The sequence below is a fragment of the Dermacentor silvarum genome, chromosome 5 (genome assembly GCF_013339745.2).
Source record: "Dermacentor silvarum isolate Dsil-2018 chromosome 5, BIME_Dsil_1.4, whole genome shotgun sequence".
Lineage (NCBI taxonomy): Eukaryota > Metazoa > Arthropoda > Arachnida > Ixodida > Ixodidae > Dermacentor > Dermacentor silvarum.
The window spans coordinates 5,093,845-5,118,567 of record NC_051158.1 but is presented as its reverse complement, the minus strand read 5'-3'; the positions used below and the strand labels follow the sequence as shown (position 1 = coordinate 5,118,567).

At 47.9% G+C, this 24,723-nt stretch overlaps 1 protein-coding gene across 6 annotated transcripts in view; it reads left to right on the top strand.

Annotated features, from left to right (window-relative positions):
* LOC119452830 (brain-specific angiogenesis inhibitor 1-associated protein 2) overlaps positions 1-24,723 on the top strand; it is a 261,090-nt gene that overhangs the window by 114,252 nt on the left and 122,115 nt on the right. For 5 of the 6 annotated variants that reach the window (XM_049667303.1, XM_049667304.1, XM_037714784.2 and 2 more), the window contains exon 2: positions 5,477-5,552. The exons of the other annotated variant lie outside the window; for it this stretch is intronic. In XM_049667303.1, coding sequence (XP_049523260.1) covers positions 5,477-5,552 — 76 coding nt within the window. The remainder of the gene's footprint in view (positions 1-5,476; positions 5,553-24,723) is intronic. 6 annotated transcript variants of the gene reach the window in all.

The following is a 24,723-nucleotide window of genomic DNA, read 5'->3' as shown; positions in this document are numbered from 1 at the left end:
AAGTTGCCTAGGTTCACAGCGTCGTTGACGTACTTTCGACTACCTAAATACGTTGTGAACGTTTGCTCGAACTAGCGGGATATCAGAATTATCGTGTTTTGCATCCATAATACGGCCCTTCGGCACTTACTAATGGCTAAACGTCTTTACATTTGTTCTAATCACCAAAAATTAGTAATCAATTGGTCTTCCGGCCTCAGCATTGCCTCCTGCACAACCTAATTGCTAGGTATCTCTACGTTTGCAGAAGAATCGAGAACTGGGCGAGCTGGCACGTTTCGGAAGACTGGAAACAGCGCACACAGGACGAAGGATGCTGAAAACACAACTCGAACGGCCGCGTTATCTCTCACTTCTGTTCGAATTAACCGAAATCACGAATTATGCGGGTTTCCCCCTTTTCCGCGTACAGTACTACGCTTTCAACTACGCTGGGCGCCTGCGAAGCGACCTTAGTAGTACTCACTCGCTTCCAGGCCACTGCACTGTTCTAGCTTGACACACCGTGTAGAAACGAGACGCGTCGAGCCCCCCTCCCCTTCTCCCCGCGGCTTCGAGTGCATATGCGTGTCGAAGCAGAGGCGCCACGCCGCGTCAGCTCTCGCGTTTCCTGCGTACGAGTGCTCCGCGCCGCGCGGTGGTTTCGACGGCGTGCTTTTAGCGGTTGCGCCGAGCTGCGCCCGTGCAAGTGTCTTTCCGGTGGGTGCTCTCGGGCTTTGTTTCTAACTTTCCTGGCCGTGTAGAGCTACGCCGCGCTTGCGCGCCGACAACGTTGCGCTATATCGTCGTTTTGCTCTTTCCCCGGCCAACAGCGTCGCTCGGCGGAAAGCCCGCTGTATAGCCAATGAACGTATAGCTAGCTGCATATATATGCTGCAGTGTGATGGGTGCGGAAAGTTTTGACCCCGTAGTGTCGCGGTTGAGAGTAACTGGAAGTGTAACGAGTTGAGAAGAGAAAGTTGACTGCATGACTTCGCGGCGAAGGGTGCCGCTTGGCTATACGAAGCTTTTTCGTGCCAAATGACACTGCAGCATATAGTTTTCGTATACTATGGGGTCGTTTGGCGTATTCCTCTCTTCGCGCTTTCCTCTTACCATTCTATTTAGTTCATTCGATTCCCGCTGCTGCAACCTCACTCAAGGTACCAAACAGAAAAAAGAAAATGTGGGGTGTAATGTGCGGAAAATGCACAGTGGGTTAATGTGCGAGGCCGCAGAGGGGGGCTCCCGAATAATTTCGGCCACCTGGCATTCTTTAACGCGCACCCAAAGGCTACACGGGTGTTTTTGCATTCCACCCCCATCGTAATGGGGCCGCCACGGCCGGGAATCGAACATGAGACCTCGCTTTCGACAGCGCGAAGCCGTGGCGTTGTTTTAATGCGAGAGCATTATATGCCACCGTTGCGCGAAAATCAGTCGTCTTCGGAAGCGGCGTGAGAGAGCGGTGGTACCAAAAACGGCCGACTGCGCAAACAGCAAGTACTCGTAAAAAAATGCTCGGACTCACGTCAAATTTTTCAGGGAGGTTCCTGTAAACAAAGTACATTAGTGGCTGTGAAAAGGAAATTCGGTACATTTCGGTCTGGGTGGGAATCGAACACGGCCCTCCTGGGTGCGAGACGAACACCGAGGCTCCACGGTTCTGGATGACTAAAGGTGTGCCTGGTGTGTGCGTCATTACAAACGTCACGTCGTAGCCATCTGGCTGATTAAAGGTGTGGCCCAGTGCATGCATCGTCGGGCACGTGACAGCGCAACCTATGGGGAGGAGGTGGCGCCACGTCATGAGTGTATAAAATAATCGCGGCGGCCTCCCGCACGTCATTTGGTCTTCGGATTTCATCGGTGCTGTGTCTACTGCGATGGACTGTCGACGCCACGTCGTGAGTGTATAAAATGAGCCGTTCTGTGGCCAACGTGTACGCAAACACACACACCAAATCAGCAGAAATAACTTTAATGCATGTCGAACACATCAATCGAAAACATTTCACCAAAGGGGATTATAATGCTTTCGCATTCGTACGCGTAAGCAATCTTAAGTGTCTCGGCCGATTTTTTTTTTCTATGCCTTATTTGTTATCCACTTGATGCGCTCTTGAAAAACGTTTTTTCTCGGTACTTAGGTGCGTTCTAATAATACGTAGTATTCCTGTACGTGAGATGTATTAACCTTGCCTTTCTTGCATTCCTGGTTATTTTTTGTTTTGTTTTTAGCTCCGGATATTGTACGTGCGTGTTTATATTTATGCCATTTATTTAGGATGTCTGCGCTGGTGAATACTATGTATACGTTATTCCACTTCTGTACACATTTTATTGCGCTGGTATGTAGTTGTTGCTTTTCCGTCTCCCTGTATCATATGACATGTAAACAGAGGCCCTAAACCCATTCAATCAATACTGACTGTAGTTTTTCATCTTAGATCCCTTCCAAACGAGAGAGCAAAGCGGTCTGTCTACCAAGGTACAACCAATCTCACAAGTACCGGCGATTATCGTCGCGTTACAATTTCCATAATGGACAGCTCTCGAAGACGGGGTGTCATCCGCACCGTGCAGTAGCGGTGACCAACGCAGATTTACTTTTCTCGTTTTTTTTTTTTTTCGGGGGGGGGGGGGGTTCACTTCTCCGGACCTAGACGCCACCCAAATGACTCTGCGCGTCCTTTCCGCACGGGTTTGTCACTGTTATATAGCGCGTGCCCGATTTAAATGCTAAACGAGACGAAGCTAGGTTCGGGCGCGGGGCCAACTGCTCGTTACGCCTCGACGGCTTCACCGCAGAGGCTGCAGCAGCAGCAGGGGCGCCCACTTGGTCGCCTTCCTCGCGCCCGCTGTCCGTGATGGGCAGGCCAGGGACCGAGCGGGCCGGACCGCGCGGGCGCTATTTCGAGCTCGCGTGCCTCACCACCACGCGGGGTTCGGGTTCTTTACGGGACCCGAGCCTGCGGCGCTCCGCGAACGCCAAAATAGGACAAGCTGCGCGCGCGAGCCGTACGCAATAAGCGGCACGTCGAGGCGGAAAAACAAAATAACAGGACACCAGAAACTAACAATTCAACGAGAAAAAAAAAAGAAGCATGTTCGCGGCTGTGCTTGGGAGATCATCGAACCTGGGCTCGCCTGCCTGCCTGCTACCCTTGTCGTCATTTTTATTTTCCGTCTTCTTCATTTTTAGACGCTGCTTCGCCATTATGTTCCATTACTTCCTTGTCGGTGGTATTCCTTCCTCTTTTTTTCTGCATTGTTCTAGTCGTCTATTTAGCTCTTCTACCTCCCTACTAGATTCCTCTTCTCTTCTTTCCTACTCACTTCGCTCAACACCATGGTTGAGATGACCACCGTCGAGCCAGTTTATACATACAGGTCTTCCTCTTACAATGACCAAACGGAATGAGTTAGAAAGAGTTCTTGTGTGACGTCATTGTCCTGCCAGAAGTAGAAAGAAGGAAGTGTGGTATGCGCCAGAGATTGTTATCTTTTACAGCAAAGCTGTTCGCCTCTCGGTGGTGGGCATTTTTCGTGTCCTGTCCGTGAACAAAAATTATCATCAGCAGCAATGGCTCATACCCCCCTAAGCAAGCAAAAATGAAATGGATCATCCCCCCCCCCTCCTTAGTAATGCAGAGGCTACAAGCGCTCAGCAAAGTGAAACGAACAGTGCATACGGTCATAGGAATCACCCATACAACACACGGACCAGCATACGTTTCAATAAAGAACAAGCTCGAAACAAGCATCCGAACCATCGATAAAGCATTCCATACCCCGGGGCTCAGCATTTGTAGTGGTGGTTTTGCAACAGCTTTGCTGGACATCCGCTTGCGCGCGGCCGGACTGGCGAGTCATTTTTTTTTGTCATTTATCACATTACCACCCGGTTCGTAACCTACCCCCACAGTGGGATTGTGCCACTATAAAATTCATCATCATCATCATACCAAAGCTCTTGCTTGAGGTAGATTTTTTATCTCTTTTTTATATTCGGTAGACTTCCCGCAGGACCTATGTGCAAAAAAAAAAAAAAAAAAAGAAGCAACAGGCGTCACATAAACGCATGCAGCCGCGATTGATGCGGGTACTGCAGCAACGAATTCTCGCACTTGTCCGTTGTCCAACAGCTAAAGTCCTCCTGGACAGTAGGCTTTAGTTTCACGTTCTTACGCATCCTGTGCCTAATGTCCTAATGGTTTCAGCGTGTCGGTCAGATATACTGGTACAAGTATAATCTCGTGAGAAAATCGAGGCCACAGAAGTACGCAACGACAGGACCGGCGCAAAACCAGCAATTGATCTTATTGCCGGAGGGAGACGACCGCATTTATGACCACAATCACTTCAATGCAGCATGCGCACTAGCAACAGCGAAACAAAAGATACAGGACTCGGCAATGCTTGCGTTGTAATATGGACAACAGACCAATCAAAAACGATACTTTATCAGTGGGAGACGGCGAAGGTTTATTGACTCATTTGGATCCCCGTTGCCTGACGTGGAATGTCTCAGACACTTCCCTTTCAGTCTTACCGTGGCTCTCGGTAACGAGTCCCGTGTGCTGGAACCTAGCGAAACACCCCGGGGCTCGGGACCTGCGCAGCCACGTGACGACCGAAAACAGCCATTATTCACAGAGTTTCTGTGTTCACGCGCTCTCCGACTGAAGTATCGACCAGTTTGGACGTTGTAATCCTTACCGCAGCTGGGCGGAATGGCGTAACCAATGCCTGAAACCCACTGTGTAAACTTGGTCATGTGGTTACGTTGGATAATTCCCTAGAGAGCCTTGGCAAGCCACCACTGTCGCAGAGAGAGAGAGAGAGAGAGAGGAAATGATAAGTCAAAGGTAGGGAGGTTAACCAGGGCTGACCCCGGTTAGCTACCCTACACTGGGGAAGGTAAAAGGGGAGGGGAACATTAAGAGAAGAATAGCAAGTCTACGGTGGATATTGCCGACATGGTAACGTTTTTATGGTCTATATCACTAACGGTCAGGAGAACGCTATTCTCGGCCCACGGCCTGACACTGCAACTACAATGCAGACAACGAAAGCGCTGTTCCAAGTTCCTGCATGACACGAAAAGCTAGACAAGCGGCTCCTCCCCTTTTGTCCCTAATCATCATTATCATTCATCCCCATACTTTCACTACCTTTCCCTTTTCCCAGTGCAGATAGCGTACCAGTTCCGATCGACCTTTCGTGTCTTTCTTGTGAATAAATAGGTGGTCGGTTCTGCATATCCCTTTTCCTTTTCTTTCATCATGGCGCAGATATAAAACTACCTACTCTCTAATGTCAGTGTCGCTAACTCCGCGTTAGTATAGCGCCGGCAAAGAGGCAGCCCGGTGTTTATTATCCTCAGGAATATTACACTCAGGGGTCAGTGTCACGCGCACTGCCTTTATGAAGTGTTAATATCGGCGCGCACAGGAGTTTTTATCTGTACGGTTTTTTTTTTCCTCTCTTGCAGAATATCTTGGAGAAGTTCAACCCCTGCGCGAGGCAACTCATTGCAGCCGGGAAGACGTACCTGAAAGCATTGCACGGTGAGTTTTCGGAAGAGAGAACGCTCAATGCGAACATTCTTTCTTGCGCGCGCGCGCGCCCTTTCCAGAAGGGCAAATAAACTTTTGCTACTCTTTTGCGTTTGGCTGTTTAAACCAAACATAGCTTCCTGGACACGAAACCGGCCTTCACGTTTCGCCGTCGCTGCCGTTTCTTCGTGTCATCAGAGATGAGACGCGATAAAGGCTTTATCAAACTTCGAAGATAAGGATACTTTATGTACAAGCTTATTTACAGGTGGTTAATATACGGGTGAGACATTAAGAGAAAAAAAATGGAGCTGGGCAGGCCATGTAATGCGCAGGGTGAATTACCGGTGGACCATTAGAGTTACAGAATGGATACCAAGAGTAGGGAAGCGCAGTCGAGGACGGCAGAAAAGTAGTGGGGCTGATGAAGTTAGGACATTTGCAGGCGCAAGTTGGAATCAGCTAGCGGAAGACAGGGGTAATTGGAGATCGCACGGAGAGGTCTTCGTCCTGCAGTGGACATAAAATGCGGGCTGATGATGATTATTATGCGGGTGAACATTAGGTGTGACGTAGCAGCGCTTTGAATTACAGAACATTTGTGAGGCCTGTGGGGAGCTCGCTTTTGAAACCTCGGTCACTCCTCCCCTTTCACGTCATGACGAATCACAATACGCCAATGGCCTTACTGGGACAACGGGAATCTGGCAGCGCAGATTTGCTTCTTTCCTCCATATTACTTAGAACACCTCCAGGAAAAAGAAAAGACGACAGCAATGACACATGCCTATAACCTAAAATCAAGATGTGGTACAAAGGTTATAAACATTCATTGATAAGGTATACTTCAGAAAGGCTGGTCAACGTTTCGACAGGAGGACATAGTTTCGTCAGAAGCGAAACTATGTAACCTGCCGAGGATGACAAGGCCGCTTTTGGCGAAACTATGTCCTCCTATCGAAACGTTGGCAAGCCATTCTGAGGTTCCCTGTTTATAGCCTTATTTTATAACACAGTATGCCTAAAATGTTGTCACTCACGCCATGCTGTTCTCGGAACCTTTTACAAACAATCGCACGTTATTGATAATAAACTGGAGAACACGTTTCAGCCAAGCTGAAGGCAATGAAGGCTTAAGTGTATGGTGCTATAGTGCAGTTCAGAAAGGTTCACTACATGGCAGTCCGTGGTGTGAAATGCTAAAATCCTTTTTCACGGCTGTTGCTTAAATCCCTAGCAGTGTTTCAGTCGCCGGTGCCGTAAGAATAGTGAGTGCTTGTGGCATAAAGTTATGTATAGTAATGTGCTCTATTCGACTGCTCTATCTACATTAATTTCGTATTAATCTGTGCCCCAGGAAAAGCAGTAAAGTTGGTTTGTCATAGTCTTTTGTACGTCTGCACGTCTCTTCAGTAGTGCCAATCGCCAGCACGAGCATGGCTTTCTACCCCCGACCACTTTTTAACGCAATAGCGTTAGAGGCGCCATGTCGCAGAAAATGTGGCGTCGGCGTAGGTGTATTGTGTCGGCGTCCGCGGCCCAAGAAATCATCCCGAACCACCCCGACCACGCTGGTCATCCGCTTAGCGCAGAGGCGTTAGTGAACTAATAGAATTTCTCAAACTAAAATGCGTCAGAAAAATTGTGAAGTACGACTTAACTACGACCTACAGAGGTGATAGCGTCGGATTGTAATTTGAATGTACGAGAAAACATAATTCTCTTACGGCGGAAACTCAAACACAAACTCCTTTTCCAGCATTTCGACAATTCATACACCAGCGCGGCGCGGTTAGTTCCTTGCAAAAACACCATCCAGATGGCGCTCGCCTTCTCAGCAGCCGCGCGCGGAGACGAAGTTGGAGGAAAAAGAAAGCTGCAGTTTCCGGGAAGCCTGATAAGCAGCCAGAGATCTTTGAATGCTGTCGCGTTCCACTCTTAAAGGCGAAGCTTAAGCGTCCTCCAAATTTTCTTGTCTTTTGGTAGAAATCATGGCTATAGTCAAAAATTACCGGACGTGATTCTGGCATAGAAGGGCAGTAAATTATAAAACGTTTATTCCTCCTGGGATAATATGCAATACAAGACGATGACGTACTTGTTACGCCGCCTACGTGGAAAACAAAGCGAAAAAAATGACACTTGCTATCGCGTCATTACACAATGCAAAGTTTAACTTGCATGGTCGTACACCTCTTCCACGCTGTCATCCGTATGCTTGCGCACCCTAAAGAGATAGATGACTCGCACTCCCCAAAAACTGTCACAGTTCCTTTTTTTTCCTCTTCTTTTCTAAGCGTCGTCTAGTTGAGAAATCTCGCGGAAGTGAACGTTTCAGAACCAGAGGAGGGGCGGCTAACACAAAAAAAGAAAGTGCTGAGAGCGCTGCAGTGTCAGGAAGCACGATAACCGTTCACTCTTTCCTCTGCCATTCGTACTGCTTGCAGCCGTGTCATATCGACTTCCTGCGGGCCCGGCCCCTATACACAACCGCACTATGCGACGACGGCTATATAGTACCCCCAAGCGGGCACACTTGACATCAGCGACGGTGCGCCCAAAGAATGGCGCTAAAAGCGGCTTCCGCAGCGCCACCAAAACGGCGGGCGGCGGCGATTAAAATAAAGCAAAGGAAGAACAGAAGTAACGAAACGAAAGGCAGACGAGATTTGCACGTCTGGAACCCGCCGCACGTGTGTCGTCTGCTTCGGACAAGCGGAAACAACGCTACGGCCGCCATCGCCGACCCCCCTGTTTCCCGACCGCCGCAGTTTCGTATATGACGGCGAAAAACCCATAACTCAAACGGGGCGCTTACTGCGGCCCGGAACAGACGCTGTATACACCAGAAACGCTCATTCTTTTTCGGCGTATGACCCCTTCCCTTCTCTCCTTCCTTTATCTTCGTCCTTCTGTCCGCACTTGCGTCATTACGGCCCGCGTTCTCTCGCCTTAAATGTTTTACTGCATCTCCATCCCCGCGCCATCCCCCCCCCCCCTTTTTTTTTAACGGTGGGAGACGGGATGGGATCCCCCACTTCCACACGACCTCTCGCTTTCCCGCAGCTACGATTACGCAGTTTTCGGTTCTCTCTAAATAGAGGAGGGGGGGGGGGGAAGGGGGGCGGTATATGGCATGTCTCGGTAGAACGGTGCATCGCTTATGCACGGTTATCACCGTTTTCGCGAGGCATGTTACGTAAATGACGATCCTGCCAGAACGTGGTAGGCAATAGCGCTGACGTTACGATTGGTATGCTGGGATATTCGGTATTTTTACGCGACAGCGTTAAGGGCCCTGTGCCGCAGAAAATCCGGCGTCGGTGTCGGTGTCTGCGTAAGTGCCGGCGTCCGTGGCTGAGAAAATCATCCCGAACCACCCCGACCATGCAGGCCCTCCGCGTGGCGCAGAAGTGTTAGTGAACAAAATTCAAATTCTCAAAGCAAAATTCGTCACAAAAATTGTAAGATATGACGTAACGACAGCCTACAGATATGGTAGCGTCGGATTGTAATTTGAATGTACGAGAAAATATAATTCTGTTATGAGGAAATTCACACTCAAACCCCTTTTCCAGCATTTCTGCCATACCAACAGCGGCGCAGCCGAGTAGGTTACTTGCGTAAACACTATCCAGATGGCGCTCGCCTCCTCGGTAACGTAAAACGGTAGCGGCGCGCAGAGGCGAAGGTGGAGAACAAAGAAAGCTGCAGTTGCCGGGAAGCCTGGCAAGCATTCAGGGATCTTTGAATGCTATCACGTTCCAGTCTTAAAGGCGAAGCTTAAGCGTCCTCCCAATTTTATATTGTCTTATTGCACTTATGACCAGGTTAGGGGGTAAGGAAGAAAAGTAACTACAGCAAATTATTGGTGTTAACCAGTAACTAGTAGAAAGGGAAATAGATTCTTTCCTAGCAGTGTTGACGATCAGCTTCCCTTATTCAGTCGTGTCGTCTGCTATAACTCACGTTCGGAGCAGGCGATCCACGAGCTCCCGCTTTCTCAAGAAAGCTCTTACGCTTGCTGGCACTTTTCGTAAAAGCAGCCACAAAAATATGATAGATTAGATGGAACGAGAGGAAGGGAAGCGTGGTCAACAAGTGCACGTGTAGAAACCGACGTCAAGGGTGGCCACGCGTTGCCAGTATACCACTGGCACATTGTGAAATTTCGTCCACATTCTGGCTCTTCAGTAATCTCGTCCGGCTTTCCCGATTCTTCCGCGTCGTCTGCTAATACTACCTCGGAAGAAGGCACTCGAAGCGGACACTTACGCAAACGTCACGCGAAGGAACACAGCGTACTAGGTTGTTATCGTTGTATTTACATGACGTTTTCGACCTGTGATTTCTTGTTGTGGTTAAATTTAATCTAAACCCTCTAAACCCCTGAAGCGTCAGGACCCCCTAAACAATGTACTATAACACTTGTTTCTACTAACCGGTTTCATTACCAAGGAGGCGGATGTGTCACGACGTCATGATGCACCGTCTCACTCCGTTCCTGATATCACCGCGGCTGCCACACAAGAGCGCAGCTACAAGAAACACGCTCGGCTGTCTTGTTTACATTTATGAGCAACGCGTGACCATACATGTAGCCTTACAGTTACGAGATGTCGCCAAATTTTCCTCTGCTTCCTGACGTCACAATGACCTCTATCACGCCCAGGTCCATCGATTGAAGGTCGAATAGGTCAAGTCCAGAACTTGGCGACCAGGACGCGTTCAGGCAGCCGCCAATCGCTTCCGGCGCTTGCAGTGCACGAAAACGTGGCCTCTAAGATTCGCCTTTATTACTACCAGGGAGCCGTCGCTGAGGACTTGATTCGGACACCACCTATTTAGTATCAGGTTGAAACAAATTCAAAACGTTTCTCGACCGTCACACTTGTTAACTTTGTTCAATTTGCGAGTAAGGAGAGTCCGGTCGATTTTCTGCAACTTCAAATATGCATGCGTTAGCACTCCTTTTAACAGGTTCGTTGACTACCTTCCGTTACAGTGCACCGTTTTTCACTCAGCCCCCACCGTTCAATGGCGGGCACTCGTGATGGAGGGAGGGATGTGGGGGAGCCGCCATTTTGTCATTTTCCCCCCCCGTGCCCTCCCGGTTTCGCTGCCGACGAGGAGCCAAGCCGTGCCGAAGCCGCGGCCGGCCCGGCGGGCGCGTGCCGCAGCAGCAGTAGTTGGCGGCGACGGCGGCGGTTCTCCCTAACAGGCTGGGCTGGGCGGTCTTACCCGCGCTTAACGGCCCTCTCAGCTCGCCCCGCTAGCAGAATGTCCCCGGCGACGACGACGACGTGTTGTCGTCGGGCCGTTGACAAATGGGCGCTCGGAGTAAAATTGGGCGCTGCCAGGCGCGTTTCGCCCCCGTCGGCGGCGTAAACGCTGTTCGCCTATACGACCGCTATTGTATCAACGACACCGCCGCGTCAGCGGCGCTGGGCTCGTATAAGCGCTTCGAGAATGGCCTTCAGTTCTCCACGCACGATCCTCTCTCTCTCTCTCTCTCTCTCTCTCTTTCTCTCTACGCGCTGGTGTGCAATTCACTCTCTCCCTGTGTATCTGCGTCGTCAACGGGCTTGTGGGCAACTTGTCGTGCTGCCGCTCGAAGACACTGTATGCTATATCTACTGTGCAGGGCTGTGGTGGTGATGATGAGCTATTGTCGGGCTCTTCCGCCGGCTCCCTTTGTTCTCGCGTGGTTGGTGACCGCCTTTTCCGGAAAAGACGAGGAGGTTTGTCTTTGAGAAGAAACGCTGTACTACAATGGAACGCAGCCGTTTTAGCTTGTAAACGGCGTCTGGTTCCGGCACGCTGCATTAGCCGTCAAATATCCGGGTGTGCGCCGGAGAATGAGAGAGGAAAAAAATGATAGGCCTAACGTGTAGGGACAGAAATGGGGCAGTGTGGATCAGGGAGGGAGTGGGTGTAGCCTACATTGTTATAGTCGTGATTAAGAGCGAGAAATTAAGTAGAATTAAGCGGAGAAAGCCACGTAATGCCTAGGGCAGAAGTTGTGACGTAATATAGAGCAACAGATTGATTGTCAAGGAAAGGGAAGTATACTCGAGGACGGTAGTTGACAGGTGGTGGAACGAGAAAGAAATTAAACAGGGATAAATAAGCTGAAGGGCCAGTTGACGTGGGATGGCTGCCTGGATATCTCTTGTACGGTAGCGCAAGCTCAAGGCTCTTCGAACCCGAAAAGCCTCAAGAACGCTACTTGGATTATCGAGGCCAACGAACTTGGAAAGGCCGGATATCGAGAGGCTTTGTCATTGCTAGTGCCTCTAAATTATCCTCTCTTGATTTTATATCCACCGCTGTCTGTACTGCGGCGTTATTCCTCTCCCTAAGTGTACACAACTACAAAAGCTATGTGGACCGATAGCCAAAGGCCAGCAAAAAATATATTAGCAGAATATTATGTAGACAATGTCTATATAGTAAGCGTATATTTGATGTATAACCAAAGGGATCAGTTTGTATGAGCTGCATTGCCGCATCTTATGCGTGGTCGAGGAGGGACCTCTCTGAGGCATCCTGCCCCCTTAGTATATTGCTAAATCTTGTCGGGCGTGACCATGTCACTGTTTGCGGCCACGTACTACATACTTTTGTGCAGCGCCGACGCATCCCATAAAGTGTCCGCCTGCGAAGATAATCAGAAACTGCAACTTGAATCTGAAGTTGAGCTCCAGCAGCTTTCGCTGCTGTCACCGTCGAGCGTCTCAAGCACTTCAACAAGACGACGACGCTTTGCTGCCGCTGTCCCCCGCGCATCCAACGAGAAGCAAGGCGGACTAGAAATGCCAGGATCTGTCGCTAAATCGCTGCGAAGCTCGCTCGTATTACCGACGTCAAAAACAGCGGCACCAAAACACCAACTACGCTTGGCTGCCGCCATTGCCGCCGCGCGCGCCGGCTGAAGCAAAATAAAAAAAAAAATTAGGAGGATATGACGGTTTAAGTCACGTGACTTCCTCCGTACTCCGCTTTTCAAGCAAGCTCGGCGCAGCGAAACTGCTCTTGTTCTACCACTGGAACTTCATGGATTTTGAAGGCGCTTGAAATTCTGGCCTATAGTTAATCTCTTATCGACAAAGATGGGCTACACTGTATTCTAAAGCCAGAGGCAAGTTTCGAGAACGTCTGCAGCGCCACAACAGCGAAAATACTAAGGAATAGGATTGAAATCCGTGACGCCATGCTGAGGTACCGGCGCCACAGGGTTTCGGTGGGAAATTCAGAAACTCAATCTTTGGGCTTCATTCTCTCGCCTAATAATCAAGCTATTATCGCGACATTAACGAAAAATAAAGTTTTGAAAGACTACTTTATCACTCTAAAATGGTTTAGCGTTTCTGTTTAGTGTCCCTCTAAAACCAACGAGCCTGTGCGGTCGCCTCTGACCACGTGACACATTCCTTGGATTCATTCAGCGAACCTTCTCTCCATCTTTCATCTCTCTATTCTCTCCTCCCCATTCCCATGCGTTGGGTGGAGCGAAGAAGACAGGATTTTTTAATTAGAGTTGATCATGTCTGCCAAGCGAAATACCTGAAATGCTGCTCCATGTGAATGAAAAGTGAAACGTATAGCTGCGACGTTAGAACACGCAGGTGTGCCTGGAAGAGCAGCGCCAATGGTGACGTCTTCGGGAAGTGCGCCGAACTAAATGGCCCCTACACGTAGCATGTCAGATACTCAGTCAGGCTAACATCTCCAGCGCATGATTAAAGCTTGTATCTCTGTGTCTCTCCTAAATGTTCTTGCGTAGCACGACTCGCTGAAACTATCAGCTTTGCTACGAGGCGTCCTGAGAAACGACCGCGGAGGGCGGCCAACCGGACGTCTCCTCTTTCGTTTCCCTCGTGACCTCCCGCCCTCTCTTCCTGTTCCCCATCTCTCGATCATTGAAATCTGTGGCCGTCGAAGAATCGCGAGAGTTGCCCTTTAAGCCTCCCTCAAGCCTTTTCTTCCCCTTCTTCCCTACGTATCCTACCGCACCTTATACTTCCTGCTTCCCAGCGGCCGCTGCGGAAAGAGTTGAGCGTGACTAATGGGCTGCCGAAGCTCTCTGTCTCCGCGTGTTTCTTACACTGCCCGCGTCGCGCAACGAGTCTTACTTTCGGCCCGTTTCCCCGCGTCCTCGCGCCCTTGGGACACATTTGTCCCACATGTGTGTCCCGCACTCTCGGGACACATTTCGGGCGCCGCCGCCGCCGCCGCCGCCTCAGCGTGTCGCCGATCGAGGAACAAAAAAGGCCTCTGCAAAAGCGCCTCTTGCGCCGCCCTCCTGAGATTGCGACGACGCCAAAGCCGCTCGTGCGTTTTTTCGCTGGACGCCATCCCGTGATCTCCGACGCCGTGCCTTCGTTCTAACCGCCGCGGCGCGCGGTGTCGGCGAGACCCGAAAGATGGATGCGACCGCAACGTGGTTGGTGGCGCGCAGATTTATCATCGGCGTGCCGTTACACCGCGGACGAGGCCTCCTGCTGCCAACGCCGCGGCTCGCTGGCTATACACAACGGTGCTGCGCTATACCGAGCACGAGAGGTCGCGGGTGCGAGTGCCAGGCAATTGATGCGCGCGGCGGCTGCGTATTACAGTGTATGGTCCGAATGCATGCGTTGTTTTTTTTTCTTTTTCATTTTATTTATTTACAGATACTGCAGGCCCTTCTCGGGCCCGTGCAGCAGTGGATACATAGAATACGAACGAGAGAAATAAGTTTAAATCAATGACTTGGCATAATTACAAAAAATAACACATACAAAAGTGGAGAAAACGTGGCAATACAATGGACATAAATCAGTGCTAGTACAAGGGAATGCTAGAACAAGTTAAGGACCGCTCAAAGAGCGATGGAACGAAAAACGTTAGGTCTAATGTTAAGAGACAGGAAGAGAGCTTTGTGTATCAGAGAGCAAATGGCCGATATTCTAATTGACATTAAGAGAAAAAAATGGAGCTGGGCAGGCCATGTAATGCGTAGGATGGATAACCGGTGGGCCATTAGAGTTACAGAATGTTTACCAAGAGAAGGGAAGCGCAGTCGAGGACGGCAGAAAACTAGGTGGGAGTGATGAAGTTAGGAAATTGGCAGGTGGAAATTGGAATCAGCTAGCGCAAGACAGGTGTATTCGGAGATCGCAGGGAGAGGCCTTCGTCCTGCAGTGGACATAAAGATAGGCTGATGCGGAGGGGCTTTTCGACACTTAACGACGTGCTCTGCGAGCTGGCATCACCCGCTCGGACCACAGACCGCTCTCGGAGGAAAAGATCAGAGGACCTTAGCCTAAACGATCCTGCATGCACAGAACCACAAAAGCCCTACCGCCATTTTTTTTTACTGTTAGCGCCCTACCGCCTTGTAGCCCTACCGCCTTTGTGACTGTTAGCGAACATTCCTCTCTAAGTTTGTTCGCACTGGCTTTATCATTTCATCATCTTTTCTATTTCTAATGTTTCTTCCCCTTTCCACCTCCGCAACTGCAGCGTATCCAACCAAGCACGTCCCTGATTAACCTCCGGTCTGTCCCCCTTCGTCTTAGCCTCTCGCATCACGATCTGAATGAAAGTGCAGCAACATCATCTGCTTTGTAAAAGATTTCCTGCCTCGAAGCTGCTTGCAACGAATCATTGATTTCTTTGGCACTCCGGAATCCTTTGTCGTTTTTTTTTTCTTTTCACCGTCTTGATTGGCACCGCCCGGTCCGCAGCATAAGGGGACTCAGGTGGCTGAGAGAGCTAACGAGTAGAGTTCTTAGAAATCGCTTCAATTTTCTCTCGAGTCGGAACGAAGTCGTTTGCATTCGTTACGTTCGACCGAAAAGTGTGGCTGCCGAGCGAGCTGCGATAGGTTTGTTCCTCTGAGAATATGAAATTGTTGTGCGTGGAGGAGCGGAAGCTGCCTGATTGCCGCACCAGGTTGTTCGCCACACATTTGGGAAACCGCAACAACAGCCGAGTGTCTTTTTTTTTTTTTCAGGAACCGAAAGCTGTAGTCGGTAACAACGTTGAAAAATTCAGTGCCGTATTCACTGCATTTTCAGGTCTAACGATAACTTATACAGACACAAAACTTGCCCAATGCAAAGAAAGCTTCTAAAGAGGCGTCGGCCAATTAACGCTCGCTCATTTGAATAGCATCGTTTTGGGGACGAACTTCTTTCAATATTGGCATTTTTCAGGAATTGTGTTTCTGGTGCGCGGAGGCACAAAATGTACACAGATTGTGCGCATTTTCTTTTTTCTTTCTTTTTTACTGGGGTGGGGCAGGGTCACAGTTGACATTGAGTTATTAGGTTGCCATTGAGTCTAGAGTAGTCGCACTTATAAACAACCAGTAAAACGTCGGCTTGGGAGCTTTCTGAGAAGCCATCTGGGCTTCCTTTCGTAGATTCGTGCAATATTCAGTTGTCGATTAATTTAGGCTCGACTTTTTCTGAAGGTCAGTCTTTTTCTGAAGTCCTGGAATTGCGAGGTGTACTTGACGCGTCAAACTTCACGGAGGAAACAGAGCGGCCTCGCCGCAGTTGCGTAGCTTGAGGTAAGCGAGGCATGATGTGCACAGGCAGGTGCACTGAATGTTGCTCGAGGTCTTTCTACTGGGAGGCTGGCGAGATGACGAGAAGCGATTCCGAGAAACGCGGCTGACTTGTGCACGCATTGCCTCAACAGCAATGTACATTGTCATGGTTTGGCATTCAGCCATGACAATAGTTTCAGCCGTTGACGGGCTCCGCGCTAAGCCCAAGACACCTCCTAAGAGCCTGGGCTTGGATACTGGGAATTGTCGCAGGCTAGTTCTGTAGGTGTTGGATATGACAGGTAAGCTGTACCGCAGGAACTCAATGTCTTCGATAGACCTATGCTCACATAAATTATTGCTGGCAGGCAACTATCGATTTAAAGAGGATTGTTTGAAGTTGTTTTTGTTTCTGCAAATTGTATGTAAGAAAATAGCAGTTTTGTTGACGTTTTCAGCGTACGTACGTGAATTCACAAATCAGGGGAATCGATAAGTTAATTGAATAGAAGTTTCCGACTAATCTGAGTAAAATATTTTATCGATGTCCGGCTATGCGCTCTCTAATCACCTTGGCTGGTCCGATTCCGACAGATTCATGACGGCAAGCGCGGCCTCCCGTACAGTTTCGTGCGAAAATCACTACAAAGAGCCCTGGCGCTGTGATCGCTTAGCTGTACCTTGAAATGATAGGTAGGAAGCAAGTATTTGTCTCATCTTTGTGCTAATTTCTTCGGACATTATTGCGACAATAATTATCACGCTTTATTTTCTAAATTTCCAAGTCATTTTTTTTTAAAGAAGGAAGCAGAGGAAAGCTTTATTGTGCGACTACTGTACAATCTAAACCGATTTACACCCTTAAGCGTCCTTAAGGGTGAAAAACTGTGTATAACTCACACCCTTACACCCTCACTCAGTTATAGAGAGTTTCACTGACATACCCAGTTATAATGAAATTATGGGGTTTTACGTGCCAAAACCACGATCTGATTATGAGGCACGCCGTAGTGGGGGGACTCCGGAATAATTTGGATGACCTGGGGTTCTTTAACGTGCACCTAAATCTAAGTACACGGGTGTTTTCGCATTTCGACCCCATCGAAACGCGTCCTCCGTGGCCGGGATTCGATACCGCGACCTCGTGCTCAGCAGCCCAACACCATATATCCACTGAGCAACCATGGCGGATGGCCTACCCAGTTATAGAAAGACTTACCCAGTTACAGAGCGGTACAAAACGGTGTATAGCTCACATCCTTACACCCTTACTGATTTTTGACCGCTTTGTAGACCTACTCAGTTATAGATACGCTTATCCAGTTACAGAGCGGTACGAAACGGTGTATAGCTCGCATCCTTACACCCTTACTGAGTTTTGACCGTTTTATAGACCTACTCAGTTATAGATAAACTTACCCAGTTATCGGCTTACCCACTTATAGAATTAGTCAGTTATACACCGATGCAAAGTGGTCTATAACTCACACCCTTACACCTTTACTCAGTTATAGACCGTTTTATAAATCTACGCAGTTACAGATAAACTCACCCAGTTATAGACTTACCCACTTACCAGTTATAGACAGATGCAAAACGGCCTATAACTCACATCCTTACTCAGTTATAGACTGTTTGGAACCCCTTAAGGATCATTAAAGGTGTAAATCGGTTTAGAGTATAGTCCGAGTCTTTCCCGCCCGTGAAGTTGGCGCTCAGCAGTGGTACTCAGCGGTGGCGGACGTGGTGCACCACCAGGAGCAGCCACAGAGTCTGGCGCAGGTCTTCGGGTGGTGCGGCCCAGCTCGCCGAATCGTATAGCGTGAACCGTGGTGACGTCGGCATGTCTGATATTGTGGGGTAAGATGAGAGGCAGCGGGCACACGTTCCCAGTACACGTTTGGTCCGCGTTATAGGATGCTGCCCACAGCCCTGACAGATGGGGCGCCCTTGGTCTACACGCGCAGTACACGAAGGCAACAAGGCGCAAGCGTGTAATCATGGCGAAGTGTTGCATTTATAACGCGATGGGTCGGACTTCGTTTGAAAATGACGAATCGCCGAAGTCACGAAGCCGATCGAAGCCTCAAGGACCAACTCCATGGGAAATCCACTTAACTATAGCCATCATTCCCGGTGCTGAGTGAACCGCCACAGTTGAAACTTCCGTACACACTGTCCACACTGTTGCCTCTACAGTAATTTTTTGTAGGGAGCTCTGCGCCGACTTCTCCTTGCTCCCGTTTCTCCCTGTTCGCGTGCCAAGACGTTCCCGCTCTATGCCTCTCTCTCTCTCTCTTTTGCGTTTTTGCGCCAACTTAGTGTTCCCCAAGCTCCGGCGCTCCCATTAAGGGGAGCCTGATGGAGGGAGAGGGAGGCGCGCGTTCCGAGCCGAGAGAAAAACTGTTACGTCGCGTGACCACGTGTCGTTTGCTTCTGCATGCTGCACGCTAGCACGCGAGCTTCTTTTTTTCTTTCTTTTTTTTCGCTCCCGTGCACTTCTCCAGGAAATGACAACAGTCGGGACAAAGTCAACCAGCCATTTACTTCGCTTTACTTGGTCGCTATGCGGTGGCTCGTGGAAAACCAGGGTTGTTTTCAATCGTGTCTAACGTAACTATCCGTGAATCATGTATAACGCAACTATCCCCCTATTGGACACTATTGCTATATCGCTGAAAGGTGAGCTATGTAGTTGGTTACTAGGCGTTATGAAACGCGATGACAGCGCTGAGGGGGTCAAACACATGAAAACCAATCAGAGAGGCCGTAGCAGTCCTATGGGCCAATAGGAGACGGCAAGATGGCGAAATCCGACAAAATGGCGGAATTTGACAATGTCGAGTACAGTACCCACAATAACTCAAGGATCGCGCAGAGCCAGGGGTCCCTCTGGTACCGTTGCTATGATACTTTACGGCTGAAATAAGTGTCCGCAGAATTCGTGAAATCTATTAATGCGATAGCATTATATGTCCCATGAGGCAGGAAAGCCAGCGTTGTCCGCAACGAGTCGCACCAAAAATCAATGTGACGTCATCATCGTTTTGTATGACGTCAGTAGTAATAAAGAACGTAGTAAATGGTATAACAACGTTAAATAGTAGTAATTATAGAGGTAATGAATGTGAATTAAAGTGAATTAAGGTGAACTAGAGTGAAGTAAAGCTAATTGAAGTTAGAACAAGTTACAGTAAGGTGACGTAAGGTGGAGTATTGTGAATTAAGGAGATATAAAGTTAATGAATGTGAATTAAAGTAGATTAAGGTGGATTAAGGTAGAGTTGCGAAGGAAACGTGACAATGTATGACGTCACGTATCATGGACGTAACCATTAATTAGACAAGTCATAATACTTTCGTATTCGAAATCACGTAAGGATACATCAGTGACTGTCATTTTTTTCTTCCCAACATTTTCTATCCGTAAGATATCATGTAATCAATTATGCCAGCTCCAAAACTTCGCTTCACATAACTAGCATGCTCGGACAGTATTTCTCTATTTGTAGGGATGTTAATTGACTGGCACGGCCACCAGTTAGCGTCAAGACGAATCTCATCGTCCCTCAGCGCCTTCTATGAAGTGATTGTAAAGGATATAATTGACTGGAAAAAAACTAAAGGATGCTAATCGAACATGCTGCTAGCTTCGAAGTAATAACAGTGCGTGCCTGGATTATAATTCGCTGTTATGCTCTGGAAAATGCCGTCTTATAGTTAAGTTTGTTCTGTGTAGAGTGACGACACGGTCAACAAAAGCCTGCGCTTCATCAATCGCTCTCTCAGAATTTTGAAAGCTATGATATGCTTCGCAAATGCTATGATTGAAGGATTCTACTGTAAACTATCGAGTTTTGCAGACTAAAGGGTCATTAGCATAATTCCACCATCAACAGTCAATCTTACGGATCTTCAGCATTTTTTTTTTTGTGTTTCTGCTACATTAAGGACAATAGAAAATGTGGCCGGCATGGTACTTAATGTGCAGATCTATTGTAAAAATGAGGAATTGCAGGTCTTTAATAAGAGTTTAAGAAGCTGCAAATGTCTGAATTCTAATCACGTGTTATTCCCGTAAGAGAGGGAGATCCGGCCTACACAGGGGACAACAATCCGGAATTTTTGATGTGGAGTGGAAAGTAGTTATTGCCTTGTTCATTTTCTTGGTATAACTGGTTCACATTTGACAGGGCAATCTTGTATTTTACAATGCAATCGCGTGTATTTCGCCATGTGGGTCTTAAGCAGTGCGATTGCTCTTGTTGCATAAAGTCGTATGGATCCGATAATTTAGAGCCGTAAAAGAAAGCAAAATTAGGCTTTGGCGGGGTCGCTGACTTTTCGCCCAAATTAAGCAGACGACAGTTCGAAGCCTTTCCGTTATGGTGTGTGTTACGCTGTGCAGAAGTGTTTAGTGGTGGGCTTGCGGCGTTCATTGTTGCGAACACAGCAGACGACAAAGTCTTCACGTTCTGTCCTGCAAGCCGTTACGCCGTTAGGACAGGCTTCACCTAGTGTTTGAGTCTTCGTTATACTCTGTTCCAGAGATACGAAACGGTAATGGACGCGCTTCTTAAACAACTTACGATGCAAAACGTACAGCACAGCTTTAAGGTGCAAGTCACGTATGGGCTCGCAGTGCTTGCGGTTTGATGCGTCTGCTGCACCGTCTGGGTGTCTTTTGGATGGACGTGATGATAGAGCTAGCGAAAGTGGTGGACGCTTCTTCAAACAATATTCGTAATCTTCGCCCCTTTGTGAAGGTAGCCGGAAGAGTAACAGGCCGCCTCGCCAGAAAAAAAAAAAAAAAAAAAAACTGTTAGGTCGCGTGCTCAGCCGCCATTTGCACGGGGGCTGAAGCGCCTCTTTCTTTCTTTCTTTCTTTCTTTCTTTCTTTCTTTCTTTCTTTCTTTCTTTCTTTCTTTCTTTCTTTCTTTCTTTCTTTCTTTCTTTCTTTCTTGTCGCGGTGGGCTTCTGAAACCGAGGAGAGCAGAGGCAGGCCAATCTTTCTGCAATTCTACCTCGGAGAAAACCGCTCAGAGGACTTCGGGAGCTTTGATCCATAGCGAGAGGCGATTTGTACGGTTCGTAGTGGGGAAAATAGCACTATGTATCGACCGCCACCTCAACTCTCCGTAAGCACTCGATAACTTCCCATCAGGCGAAGTATGTGCGGTCGCCTTGACGAGTAAAGCTCCTCTCGCCAAAAACGCTCGCCTATAGGACGGAGGTTACTCTATTTCGTGGTATTGCTTATAGCTGGACTGCTTAAATATTTTTCCTTGGCTTACTCAGAAAAGCCGGACAGAACTTCTCCTGGTGAGGGAGGGTGCTGATAATTGTGGCTCATCCAGAAAAAAAAATTGAGTTAGCTATAAATGGCCGGGTATAGGGCAAGTTTTTTATATCCAATGGTGCAAAAATAGCCTGCCTATATTTCGAGTTCATTTTTCTTTTTTAGGCTCAAAGTGAACATGTCAGCACCTCCGGAGAAGCTCAGTGTGGAAGGGCATATGATTAAAATCATGTTCCTGTTTTTCCAAGGCAATGGTGCGATACATATCCATGATGAAATGTCGCAAACTTTTGAGTGGCAATGTTTCTTCATATGGTACCGTTAAAAGTTACGTTGCCAATTTTAAAACTTGTCATTTCAGCTTGTCATTTTGGTGTTGAAAGTGAGAAACCTAGTGGCAGAGCCGTTTGGCGTCTCTGTGCTTGCAAATGTGAAAGCCATCCACGACTTGATCATGGAGGACCAGCGAATATCAGCTGATTGCTATATTGCTACATATCTGGGAATAGTAAGTAAGCGAGTTGGTGGCCATCGTACACGACGGTTTGGAAACAAGAAAGACAGGTGAAAAGTGGATCCCAAAACTTCTGACAACTGAACGAAAGAATAAATGTGTGGAGGCATCGGTGGATGTTTGGAAACATTTTCCGAACAACGAGTCAGATTTCCTGGACAGACTGGTAGCTAGTAACGAGACATGGACCTACGTAGTGTCACGATCCCCAGACAAAGGAACGATCTAAGGAATGGCATTGGTTCCCCCAGGCCAAAGAAGTTCCTTGTGACAGTAGTTTTTTGTTGTTGTGTGTGTACAGGGTGTTTCAGTTAACTTGGGCCGAACTTTAAAAATATGCAAATAGTACGTAACTGGTCAGAACCCAGGTAATGTTGGGTGCCGTCGCTTGGAGATACTCAGATTATTTTTTTCATTCCGCCTAATTAGATAATTAGTCTTAATTAATTAATTAACTTCTCAAATCTTATAATTAGACGAAAGTGTCAATGAGAAAATTGTAGAGCAACATGAAAAACTACCGATACAGCTTTCTGTTGCTCAATACGTGCTACGTAAAAGCGTTTTTTCGAGCGTCAAAGAAGCCCGCGAATACACGCAAAATTACCGCGTTACTGGCCGCTCGAGGCACGTGCTCGTAATCATAATGATTGACATGAGCGTGTCGTCATTTTGACGTCACCAAAACGACGCTCTCCCCGGACGAGAGTTCGCCACTTGCTCTCTCCCTCCCGTTGTCGCAAATGTTGCGTATTTTGCCGCTTTGTGACGTTGCAACAATTGAACAGAACGCGAAACGAACAAAGATCTCCGATCACGCCCCAGGTCACAGTTTCTCAGCTAAGTATTTTCTGGGTAAGGCTAAGTACTTATGAACGCCTCCTCGCACAACGCTTTGTTTTGAAAGAGGAGACGCATTGCACCATGACGGTATAAGGTCAAACCTAACGTAGGTCGGTATTCGTTCTTTTTTTCGTTTTTTTTTTTTTTTTTTTTTGTGTGTGTGCCACGGTAATCTATTGTTGACGTTCAGTAATGGAAGCTGCGCCGTGCGAATTCAGACGTCATAGCGAAGAAAGTGCGTAAACCTCCTCACAACGCAGATCGGGCAGCTGCAATGAACACTTGCATGTATGTAGCGGTTTTAATTTGTTTATTTCCTTATCATATGACTTACTCTCCAACTAGACCGACATTAAGTTCCTCTATATACAAATGTTTTCTGTCGTTTATTCTCTTTGCCTTTATCGCGGACCACGAACGTGCCTCAAGCTCAGTGTGTGTACGTACCATCAGAGAAAACCGGAAAAAAAACTTGTGTAAGTTTCTGGGATTTTGTCAGTTCGGGAAAGCTCAGATAATCAACGGGGAATTCCAACTCAGGTTGCGTCGAATCAGGAATATTGGTGCCGACAATGGTTGTAACGAAGCCGATGATATACCTGAAGGAAGCGAAGCTTTCCACTCACGGTCACGTGAGTGTGGACCTGGCCGGTTTGTTGGAATGCCATGCAATAATCATTCAGCTAAACTGACAGTGCATCTGATCTCATTTACGCTTCATTGGTAGTAGTTTTTTGGATATTACGGATTGACATAGTAACCTAGCACGCTATAAATCACGTTTTCTTTTTAATTTTAATTTTTCTTGCGCCTGAACCTACAGTGTCATAGCCAGCGAGTTTTTATCCAGAGAGAGTCGCCGCTGCGGCGTGGATTTAGAACCATCCAGCGACGATCCCTTCAGATTAACAGAGACAAATCTCGAAGGCTAGGTTTTTGCAAGTTGCATGCGCCAGAAGTGATTTCGAAGCTGTAAACACGTCATAACCGCCATGATACCGTAGGTGGTGTCTAAATCCACGCCACAGCGTCGACTTCTCTCTGGGTGACAGAAAAATATATCGGAAGCCTATTCTTCTGCATATAACATCCGCCGGAAGTGATTGCGGAGCCCTAAGCACGTCACGGCCGCCACATTTCAGACACCATATCTGGCCTCAGGAGCACGAGTTCAATCTCCAGTGATGACAATGGGCAAATTGTTTCGTTTTCTTCGCCAGATTGATGAAGCTGAGGATGATTAGATCGTAAAATGACTTACAGTTGAGCAGGTTGGTAGTGATTCATGTTAGTGAAGGCAGGCGTGCAAACATGGGCACAAGTACACTCTTAATCTTGATCTACTGTAAGTTCCGCCAAATAAGTGGAACATTTTCGGAAATATTCTCCACTTACATATTGGAACTAATGTGGTAGGTTATGAAGATGTTCCGCTTGGTGCAACTTATGGTCGAACGAAATAAAGTTAGTAACAACGAAAAGCAGGCTTAGCGAAATCTAAGTTTGCCGGCGCATAAATCATATTATTTTGAGGCATACCAAGTCTCAACGCATCGAATATGATACGTGGGGCTTTGTGTGGTATAAGTGAGAGCCATCATAGAAAGGTATCGCGACAGTAATTAGCTGACAGTGGTATCAGCTTCGCTGCACACATTTAATGAGGCGGACCCTATAGCCTTCCTTCAACGCGAGTTACAAGCATTTCCTTTTTTTTTTTTTTTTTTTGCCCCAGCAAAGCCCCGCGGACTTTCTTTTTTCTCCAAAATAGCCTCGGGAACCGCGTCACGTGGCTGCAGCTCGGACCCGAGGCCTCGATGGATTCGGGTGATTTGCGCTCCCTTCCATAAACCGCTTAAATTAAACTTTGTTTCTTCCGCTCCGTTAAATCACAAAGACAGGGACTGTCGGCGAAGGACGCCTTTGCTCGTTTTTTTTTTTTTTTTAGTCTTTAGATTTGTTTCTCGCGACCCTCTTTTTATTCGTT